Here is a 12,040-nt window from a genome sequence, read left to right on the forward strand (position 1 = left end):
ATGACGGCTTTCGGATCCAGTTACCAATATGAAGGGGGGTTTATGCCAACATTCAAAGTACAGGGGCAGGTCTACCATCTGATTGGATCTTTTCAGCCAACTGAAAAAAATGGTGTCAAAGTTCAAAATATTCCATTTTTATGTTTTCTACCAAATTACTATGCCACTTTGGAGTGTAAAGCCTCGAAATTTGAGATACAGGGTAATCGGATGTGAGGAAAATTTTTTTTTATTGGCTTTGACCCAGAAAAATCACTGCTAAAGGGTCCAGACCATCACCCGGGCAACGCCGGGTCGATATGCTAGTACATATATATATATATATATATATATATATATATATATATATATATATTCTTCGTAAAATACATCTTGTAGATGCTCCAATGGCATTCATCATGGATGAACGTGTTTCACTGCAAGTTTTAGGTATTAAATCAGACCTGCTTCACAAGCATTTTCCCCCGAAGAAAATATCTATATGGATTATGGAAATGTTCCACATAGTTTCATCTTTTACTCTAGATTTATTAATGTTTTAAGTCTTTTAATGTCCACCAAAAGTAAAAGTAGACTAATCATTCTTTGTAATTATTATGCTTTGTAGAAAAATGTGATTTTGTTAGCATTATTTGAATAGAAATAGTTTGTAGAAAGCAGGTGGACAATTTCTATTTTTTATGCAACTTTAATTCCTTCAGGTATCCAAAGATGTCATTTGTATTAACTGGCTCGAAAAGGTTCTATGATTCACCGTTACAATCAATATATTCTACCAAAATACATTCTACTATAAATGGAGCATTCTGACCAACACAGAATAGCGAATATTTTCATTGAAGCAGATATTACATATATATGGTGTATATGAACAAGGATTTAATTAGATACTTATAAAATCAACTTACAAATGAGTGACAAGGTTCGAAAGTTTTGCTGCGAATAATTTGACAAGATTCAGCTGCCCATGCTTCTCGGTGTGGATTCAGCAAGCAAGGGCTGCGTCCTGGCTCTTTAGCCACAGCACAAGACTCCCGCACCCTCCAGCTATTGGCAAATGCCAAAGGACTCTGCGAATCTTCTGGATAGAAGTTCTTATCACGAAAATCGTTATTAGCCACATTATCAAAGTTTCCACACAAACCACAAACACGTCCTTTGTACTGTGGTTTGAGTGTAATTGTTAGTCGCATACTCTTGTCCCATAGAAGGGTGATGCCTATAGTAAAAAAAAGAGAGAAATACAAAATATTATCTGTCAATTTGAATATACTATTTTTTTGCATACACATATGCTTATTTATTGACTAATCACGTATATTTATAACTGCTTATACTATGCAATAATTATTGTTTCAATACTTTTATTTTCTAGAGCAGAAACTGAAATTTTACTACAGTTGCACAGAAATATTATCTTTCATCAAACTGAAACACTAACTGCCAGAGTCGCAAAAATACGAGTAGATAAAACTACTGTGACAATAATAATAATTTGCCTTTTCATCCACTCTTCCCTCTCTCTTTTCTCCTTGTCTCTTACCGTATCTCCACTATTACCCTCTCTATCACTCTCTTAATTCTTTACATCATTCATCACCTCCCACTACTTTTTTTTTAATCATACACCCTTTATTTACGTCAGTCTTTTGTGTTGTTAAAAAACAAGTAAAATAACATGATCAACAGTTTTACTTGTATATAGATTATTATTATGTATATAATTACTAGAAAAAAAGATTAGATTTCCCATAGTTCCTGAAATTGCTGGCATCAAGGAATGTCTAATCAAATTTTTAGTGTATAGTATTACATATAATATATATATGCAAACATGACAGAAATAAATAGACCCTTCTCCCCACAAAAATCATACATGTCTCAAGCTTGAAACATTGATTGTCATTTTCTTCTGTGTTTATGCTACAAAATGAGGTTCCCATTGAATGTTTCCCTTCACCATGCATGGTCAAAGGCTTGTCAGTAATAAGGTTGAGCATTTTGAGATCTGATTATATGAGATTCAACTAAAAATAAACTGGAGTTTACAGTTGCCATTCATCAGCATACCCAACTGGAAGTGGAAGTAGAAATTTCTACTTGTAAAAATGACTACAATTATTAACTTGTATATAAGAAAAAATAAATTTATCTCCAATCAAATATTATTATGAAACAATATAAAAGTGCATTTTAAAAATGTGAAAAAAAAAACAAAAACAAACAAAAAAACGGAGGTTTCAATAGTTTTAAAAGTTAGATACCTCGATAACCATTTGCAATTTAAATACATACCATGAGCAATGACATAAATGTATGATCCTAATTCTTTGATTGTATAGTTGGCTGGGGCTGATCCGGTTGGTGCACGGGTGTTGGCTGTGTATGTGATATTCGTTCCACGAACCAAATTGATTATTGTATCATAAATAAGGAATTTCACAGACTTAGTGCAGGAATATCCTAATGTTCCACAAGGAACATTTTCTGCCGTTATCTGAAATGTACCACTACCACTTTGGCAAAAATCTTGTGCAATGATGTAAGCGCAGCTTCCTTGAAAGTTGTAAGCTTTACCATCAAATGTGACGTAATGAGGATCACCAAACGCCTCACAGGTACCTGAAGAAAACGGAAGAGTTTGGATTGATTGGGATCATTTGAAAGAGAATCAAAGTGATAATTAAGATAATTTCTTTACGAATATCAGATAGCACACACGAAATATTTTACTAATGTGAATACACTTTGATAATTTAAAAAAGTTCCATCTCCATCAACATTTATTCATAACAACCTGTCATTTTTATTTATTGATTTTTAACTATGTCCTTTATTATTTTAGAAAGTGTTTGCTTTTATATGCTTTTGAAAGTTAAATTTAATTATTATGATATCTTTTGGTCATGAAATTTTTAATTGAATCGAATTGTTATAAAAGTATAACTAATTTTGTTTTAGCAATGTTTTACTATCTATTTATAAACTTATTGGATGCAGATAGTTTCTAAAACATTCAATCTTTAAATACAAAGTTTGCTAATAATTTCAAAGCCAGAAATGACTTTCTATTTGACAGTTTAAGTGCTTCCAATTTGAAATTTTCAAAAGTCACAGAGTATTTTATTCTTTTTTCTTTAACTATTATCAAATATTTAAACGGCTAATTCGTCTAGAAAAAAATAATGAAATCTGGTCAATTTTATTTTGCAATTAAATTATTTTTAGATAATTTGTTTTAGTACTTTACAATAATGCATGTATGATTACAATAAATATCTGATTAACAATAAATAATAATGTTTAAGTAGCCTTGTTTCTGTGTTTTTTATAACCTTTACCACCTGTAACTACTTATACAGTATCATGAACTCATCTAAACACAATGAAAGCCTTTTTAAGATTATTGAGGTTATTAAGAAAATGGGGAAGCTTTAGCTTTCATGCAAAAGTTTTAAACATATTAACTTCTAGAATGTCACATTTAAGCTTGTAGTAGCAGTTTAGTCAATATATTATGCTTAAGTTTGAAAGAACAGTTGACTTACCTTGTCATACTTATATCTATAATAGACTTTTAGACAGTTTGTCAAGTTTTAGTTTGAAATACCATTTTTGCTGATTTAAGTTTTAAATAACATATTTATTTGTCTCTAATATTTAAGTTTACAATAACATTTTTGTCGGTCTGTCACATTTATGTTTAAAATGGTACTTTTGTTGGTCTATCATACTTAAGTGTGAAATGACATTTAAGTTGGTAAGTTTGAAATAGCATTTTCCTTGATTTGTAATGCTTAAGAGTAAAATATTATTTTAGTTGTTCTGTCAAGTTTGAGTTTATTGGTGTGTTATGCTTGAAATAACATGTTTGTTCGACTTAAGTATGTAATAACTTTTTGTTAATCTGCCACCCCTCAGTTTGAAATAGCATTTTCATTGGCTTGTCAGTCTTTATTTTGAAATAGCAGTTTCATTGTTTAAAGCAATTTGAATAGCTGCATTTATGAATATAAGTTATTCTTATTAAACTTGCATCTCCTTTATTGTCAATTAGACAGTTTGGGTTTTTTGCTGAAGAGATCCACCACTTATGAAAAAATGAGTTAAAAAAAGAAAAGAAAAACTCTCACCAATCATGCATGCATACACTTGATCTAGTTTTGTGATCCTCATGAAAATATAATGAGGGTTAGGGCTAAGATTAATGTTGTGTTAGTGTAAGGTTGTACAAAATGCAGAATAAATGCCGCTATGGAATACAAGAAACTACTATTTGTGTGTCTATCTAGAGGCAAAACTATAAGGTAAACAATTTTGTATGCAAATACTCTATGACATGAATAGATTCCATCATTTTGAGTAAGTGATAAATCGTTTTATACTACAACCTGGATTTTATTGGTTTTATTATTTTTTTGTTTTGCAGTAGCAGGGTTATTTTGGGGGCAGATCTTTTCTACAAAAGATTTGAAATGTATTGTTATTTTTCAAATTAAATAAAATAGAAATATCCTTACCATCACAGCTGCGTTCTGTACAGGACCATACCCCATGCTTACAGTAACTAAATGGAAAAAAGGTTTAGAATAAATTAATGTTGTTTACGATTTTTAACAGTGATTTACAAATAGCATTAAAATTTGATGGTATATGTGTACTTCCAGCATCTAGTGAATTGTGTGAATACATTTAAAGGTCCAAGACAATAGCCCTTGGGACCCATGGTTACATTTGTGGTGATGCAACAAGTAGATGGGTACTGTGACGTCAGATTATATACACTTAATACCTGAGAATTCTACCTTCAAACTCCTCGGCCTAACATTTGCGGGCAATATGAACTAGAATAAATAAATAGAGAACATTGCAAAGGCTGCTGCAAAGAAGGTGAGTTCCCTCTATCGAGCTAGAAGACTACTCACGCCTGAGAATATCCTTTACCTTTACAAGGCCACCATTCGCCCATGCATGGAGTATTGTTGCCACATCTGGACTGGTGCATCTACCACTAGTCTCTCCCTCTTAGGTAAAGTCCAAAAAAGAGTTGCCAATCTAATTGGTCCCACTTTATCAACTAACCTCTAGTCCCTGTCTCATCGTCGCAATGTCGCATCACTGTACCTATTTTACAAATATTTTAATGGAATGTGTTCTGATGAACTTGTTTCACTTGTACCCCCTTGACGTACATATCCCCGACAAACCCGTTTAGCAATAAGATCTCACCCCTTCACTGTTGATGTCCCTAAATGCCAGAAAGCTTTCTATTCTAATAGTGTCTTCCCTCGAACAGCTAGACTTTGGAATTCCCTTCCTGCTGCCTGCTTTCCTGGCTGTACTGATATGTAGAAGTTTAAATGTAACATTAAAAAAAATCTTGATAATATTTCCTAGACATGGCCCCAAATAGTAGCCCCTTACGTCCAAGTGGTGATATGCTTTGTAAGGGGTGAATATGAAAAAAAAAAAAACTTGAAAAATTAAACTTTTCAGAATTCTTTTTATGATCAGTTTGTATTTCTATCAAACGAATAATAAAAAAAAGTACATGATTTTATTAATACACTTCTAATTGGATGATCCTAAAAACAACAGTAAAGTGATAAGATAATTTACTCTAAACGCCTTGCTTTCTTGGGCTTGGATTCATTGAAACCCCAATGTCCACAAAATTATTAACATCAACTCTGAGCACTATTTTGATCTCCATGTGGCTAAGACAGATGGACACACCTATAATGCCAAAAAAATCAGTATAGATCCCATGACTTTTGGAAAATAGAATTTTTGAAACTGGGAAGAAATTCCTTGCATCAATTGTTGGTGGTTGAGATACTGCATCCTTCAAGACTTTCCTGCTTCTCAAAATTTGTTGAAACTGCACCTGACGTCACCCTAATATATATATGTGCATTCACTCATGATGAGTTGTATGTGATAGAAACTTATTTATTGTTTGATGATGCTGTTAAATTAGGAATTTATGATGCATTCAATGTTGACAAAGATATTTATACATTTTAATGATGAAGACATATATTGTATATTAGATGTAAAATACATATCAAATAGACAAAAATGTTGTTTTTCCTATGAGTTACATTGTATTCTTAATTATCTAAAGGCTAAGGAGCTCGTTGGAGCCTGGTATCCCCAAATCATAATCCATCTGGTACTGACAAGTTTCAATGTCACTTCACTTTAATAATCTAACAAGAACTGGCCTGTCAATATGATTATGTTATGTATAATGCCAGAACACATCTGCTAGTGTATAATATAAATTAGTTTTTCTTGGTATTGATCACATTGACGATCTAGCAATAACTGGTGTGTTATCATAGTTATGCTGTATATAATGCAAAGACACAGATCCTGCTAGTGTGTAGTATAAATTTATGCTTTGTTCTGAAATACTTACCATATATTGCAATCTTTCCTGATTTTTTGGCCATTTTTGTATTTGATTCCCATATGCTTACATGGACATTCTTGTGGCAGAATACATTCCTTACTCTTTTCGTCCACCTGGACTTTACCATCTGGACACTTGCAACCCTCGGTGCCACACGTTGATGCACAGTCCACGTTAAGATTATCACAAGTGCGAATGCAGTCTGAACAATTACTCCAAATTAGATTTCCTTCACAGAGTTCAGAAACTGAAAAATAAAACGAACAATTAATATTTGAACATCATCGAAAATTAAAACTGATGATTATATGTACCGGTTGTTATCTGGGTATGGATTATGAGTCATCTTGTACTTTGTATTATTTGGATTATTTTTCACAACATTTTGGCTGGTGTATCAAAATTGACCTTACTATTTAACATAGCTAGAAATAAGATATATGGATTCATACCTTTCCCAATTATACTCAACGTGGCAGTGAACCCCTATGATATAAACAGGTTTTGGGAATACTAGTAGTAATATGTTTTAAAATTTAATATTGCCAAATAAAGTAATTATTTTAATTTGACAATTGCTTTAAGAATTTCTTTAAAAAAAAATTTTTTTTTAATATCATTTAAATTAGCAAGCCTATTTATTAGGGATCATTTTACAAAGTGGGTTTGTTTAATTGCATCATCACTCCATATATAACCTTTCAAATAATTTCTTACTTTTATTTCTTATAGAAATCTTAAAATCTTAGCACATATTTATCATTTTAAAACGATTTATAAATAGAAAATTGGTCTGTATTCAACAGAATTGATTAGTGAGTACATTTCCTTAGCGGTTAGGAATTGTGGTTTAAATGAATGAAATTAACAGAGACTTTAATGCTACTTATTCTGTGGAAGAAAATGCTAAAATAAATGAAAGTGTCTTCGTGAAGTGAGTAGTTATGGAAAAGATGAGAGAGAGAATATAAATCCCAAGGAGAAATATGAGTGAAGAGCGTTGTTTTTGCTTTTAAAAGACGATTGATGATATATAAGAAGAAGAAAAATACTTGGAAAAGAGAGACAAAGAAGAAGAAGAGGAAGAAGAAGAAGAAGAAGAAGAAGAAGAAGAAGAAGAAAAAATACCTAAAATATAACAACTTATTTTGGTTATTTTTGATGACAGATAATATCAACAATTTGAATGAGATAAGATTATATGTAAAAGAAATAGATTCAAGTTTAACAGCCAATCTGATTTGCAAAAAAATAAGATCGTAAAATAATAGCATAGATTAGAAAAACTCGTAAGAAAATGTAAAAAAAATAGTAATTCTAGAAAAAGCGGAAGTAGTAGTAGTAGTAATAGTTCAACGCTAAATTTATAAATATTATTTGTTGCTTACCGTTACATGCAAGATTTGTGCATTCCCATTTTCCTTCAGAACAGAGACTACAAAATAAAAGAAATCATAGGATCAGATCTTACAAAATCAAATCGAGAATTGGATCAATAATTAACATGACAAAAACTTTGTAACAATTGTTAACAACACTTGAGATTTTGTTTTTGAAAATTTATGATATAAGGAGAGCCAATATGATGCAGCAATTCATCTTCAGTGCTCATTGATATTAAATTATTTAGTTTTTCTTGTTCCATGATGTTTCTCTGTTAACTGCTGCTTTGGAAACTTTGGAAAAGGTCTTTCTGTATAAGCGACTAATATATACGTAGATGAACTTTTGGAAGTAAAAAGGAAATGATTCAAACTTATGAGTTCTATGTTAAGATGATATAAGTGCATTTGGAAAAATGGTTTGATCATTCTACAGTACTTGAAACCTGATGCAATCCTCTACCGATATAAAAGTCAGATGTGTCCTAAGATGAAGTACTGCTGCTACATCTTTGAGTATAAAATTAACTTCACAATCTCTGTTTTCTGCTTGTAAGAATTTCTTTCTATAAGCAGACTTTATTTCCAAGAACTTCGCATCAATAAAACACAATACTATGGGACTTCTTTCTTGCAGGCCACAACATGGTCATCTTCAAATCCAATGTCATAACCATCTTAATAAGTAATCAAATTTTGTTAATTCTATACAACTAACAATCTATGCATAACTCTTAGTTACTTTTTGACCTTGCTGAGTGATTACTAATTAGTAAAAACTAACAATAAAAATCCCAATAAAATCTCCAAAGTGTTTGTGTGAAATTAATGTACTGCAGGTATTAGTAGTTTATGTACCCCATTAGGAGATTATTCTTTCTAAACAAACACATATATTATTTCTTAATTACTAAAAATTAGAAAATAATTCAATTAAAATTAACTTTTCAGTATTTGTTCAATAAATTATATATTTTATGAAAAATAAATAAATATAAAAACGTACAGAGTAATGTATTAAGATGTTTTAATAATTTTTTTTTTTTAATAATTAGGATGGCGTCAATATAGAAAAGGATTATCTAATAAAAACGAATCTGGCATTGGTACATGCGAAGAATGTCTCTTATTAAATAAAATCTGATTTTTAATGAGTAGTAGGAATAGCTGTTCACAGTGTGAGAGTGAAGTTCCTTCCCCTTTCCTGTACGATTGTACTGACCCAAAGTAAAGTATTGCTAAGATTAAAAATAAGACTCGATTGGAAATAAAAAAAACATTGAAGAACATATGTACATGAAGACTATATATTTATATCAAAACAAAATCAAGTATTCACTTTGTATTTAAAAAGGTATTCATGTATAAAAAAATAGATTCTTTATTCTTTTTGATGCAATGAAATAATTGTATTCATATTCCATACTTAGTATAATTTGTAGTTTTTACATGGATTACATTATGTAAAAAATTAAATAACATTTATTTTATTCCTTTATTTTATAACAATGTCCAATGTTACTTTTATATATAAAGTTGTAAGTTCTGTTTGTTGGTTTATTCACAAATTCCTGTTGTAATATTTACTAACATTCCCACTTAAAATAAAAATTAAGTAAGAAAGTAGAAAAAATCTATTAGAAGTTTAAAGTTTTAGAATTAGAACTAGTCTACCCGTGCCCCATTGGATCAGTATTGTATATTAGCTTAAGAATTAATGTATGAGCGTGACACTTGTGACGTAAAGAAAAACAGATTTTTGTGACATAACAGAAACATTTCTATGAAAGTATATAAACAGAAAAAAAGGAATATAAATAGATTTCTATGAGTCGTTCTGTTTATAATTGTTTATTTTTGAAACAAAAAACATACAGCCATTGAATTATAAGTGGTTTGCCGTAATTATAGGTAAATGTGCACTGAACAGATACCATAATACTTAAAGTTAAATTCAAATTTTGATATATTTAAACGCGAAAACAAAAACAATTTGGATGCTGAAAACGTACACAGTAAAACAGAATGTTTTATTGTCATGTCGATTCTTTGCTTATGTACGCATGCACAACCGGAAGTAGTAAACTGGATGTTGGGTTACAACACTCGTTACAAGGTAGTTTTATAATTATATAGATTACTAGACTACCCGTGACCCGTTGGGTTAGTATGTTATATTAGCTATGGAATTAATGTATGAGCATGACACTTGTGACGTAAAGAAAATAGGTTTTGTGACATAACAGAAACATTTCTATGAAAGTATATTAAAATGAAAAAAGAATATAGATAGATTTCTATGAGTCGTTCTGTTTATAATTGTTTATTTTTGAAAGAAAAAAAAACTTGAATTATAAGTGGTTTGCCATACTTATAGGTAAATCTGCACTATTCAAATTTTGATATATCGTGCATTTTAAATGCGAAAGAAAAAAAAACAATTGGGACGCTGAAAACGTACACAGTAAAACAATACGTTGCAAAATGCTCTTATGGTTGTCAAAGGTTAAAGTAGATTTATTTGTAAGAAAATTGCGTTAAAATAACTTAAACGTAATACGGAAATGAACGATGTAAAAAAATGCAGAAAGTATTAACAATTATTTAGAAAATTTAAACACAAAAAAAAAACAATTGGGACGCTGAAAACGTACATAGTAAAACAATACGTTGTCAACGGGTCAAAGGTGATTTATTTGTAAGAAAATTGCGACAGTATACTTGTAATACAGAATAGTTGCAAAACATCTTCACCCTTTCCATATTAAATAATAATTTCTAAATAATAACGTTAGTATTTCAGTGTGCAGGTCAAATTCTGCAAAAGTAGCGATTTGTGTTTATTTGTTTACGCTGTTATGGGTTCATGTTTATGTACACATGCGCAACCGGAACTCGTAAACCGGATGTTGGGTTAAAACACTCGTTACAAGGTCATTTAAGTTTTATAAATATAGCAGGATATGACGTCATGGACAGGAACTCAAAAATCAGATATGGCGGAAGAAAGAGAAAGATCTGTCTCTTTAGTATGTAGACTGACTGTATTTGGATGCTGTTTTTTCAAGCTCTGATTTTGTTTGCCTCATCTGGGAAACAGGCGAGGGTAATGTAATGTGAAACAGAATAAAATATATAAAAGTATGTTACTATTGAACAAATATATTGTTAGTATTTTTATTTATTCTAAATCCATTGTTACCAAAGAATAGAGGAAGACAGCTGTTATCATCACAACCAAAGAATAAGAAAGGCTGAAATTCTGTTTTTTGCTGTTAATGTACCAATGCTGATAATGACTACAACCCATATTGATTGAAGAAATCCCCTATGTCATGCTGACACTCTTCCTAAGCTTGTCGGGATAGACCTCCGTAACCAGATGTATTCTGAAATTCCATTACTTGTATATTTCATTTTGTGCGTGCATGATTAACATTCATAAGGAAAAAAACATTTTATTTTATTTTGTTTATATCTTGGAAATTATAAGAATAAAATTAATTCTACTAATTATTTATTTTTTATTATACAAGAATTTAGGACGCTAAAACCAACACAACTTCGAGGAATTGTAAACAAAGAAAGATGCAATTACTTTTTTTAAACAAAAAGAAAAGGATTTTTTATGAAAGAAAACTGCGATATGATTACTTTTTTCCTACTACTTTATTTTATTAAAAAGTGTTATAGTTTAACAGAAAAGGTAGCTGTGACTAATTCTTAATCGATAGTTTCAGAGGAATTGTAATTTTTATTAAACAAAACATTTTATTAAAAAATGTAAAATGCATTTATAAAAAGAAAGCTGCAATAACTATTTTCAATGAAGATGAAAAGTTGAAAACATAATTACCATTCACGGCATTTTTCACGCCTTATCTCCTTAGGGTCATAGTAATTGCCTCGGTAATAACATTTGCATTGTGCTAGAGGAACACAGATTTCAGATTCTTCATCATATCGTTGTCCCTTAAAAATAAAATGAAAATGTTTTGAAATTAAACGTAACAGATTTGTGCGATTTTGATGTTAATAACATTGCATGCAATGTTACTGGTGTATCGATTATTTTTGCTCATATAATCAGACACTTGTTTGTATACTAGAAAGGTATATTTTCTAATTCAATACAGCTGTGAAGATATAGTATGCATATTTTTGTTTGAATTAGTTCGTTTGTTAATCTTTATTAATTTTGTTAAAGTTATTAATTTAGTTCATTTGTTAATCTTTATTA

At 30.4% G+C, this 12,040-nt stretch overlaps 1 protein-coding gene across 1 annotated transcript in view; it reads right to left on the reverse strand.

Moving 5' to 3' along the window:
• Positions 1-12,040, reverse strand: part of LOC145247314 (mucin-2-like) — a 109,262-nt gene that overhangs the window by 41,090 nt on the left and 56,132 nt on the right. Inside the window, exons 20-25 of the mRNA XM_080108950.1 lie at positions 11,657-11,772; positions 7,807-7,853; positions 6,425-6,665; positions 4,521-4,567; positions 2,296-2,622; positions 909-1,219 (exon numbers count right to left, since the gene is read on the reverse strand). Of these exons, the coding sequence (XP_079965076.1) occupies positions 909-1,219; positions 2,296-2,622; positions 4,521-4,567; positions 6,425-6,665; positions 7,807-7,853; positions 11,657-11,772 (1,089 nt within the window). The remainder of the gene's footprint in view (positions 1-908; positions 1,220-2,295; positions 2,623-4,520; positions 4,568-6,424; positions 6,666-7,806; positions 7,854-11,656; positions 11,773-12,040) is intronic.

This window comes from Euprymna scolopes, chromosome 25 (genome assembly GCF_053919585.1).
Source record: "Euprymna scolopes isolate OS-2025 chromosome 25, ASM5391958v1, whole genome shotgun sequence".
Lineage (NCBI taxonomy): Eukaryota > Metazoa > Mollusca > Cephalopoda > Sepiida > Sepiolidae > Euprymna > Euprymna scolopes.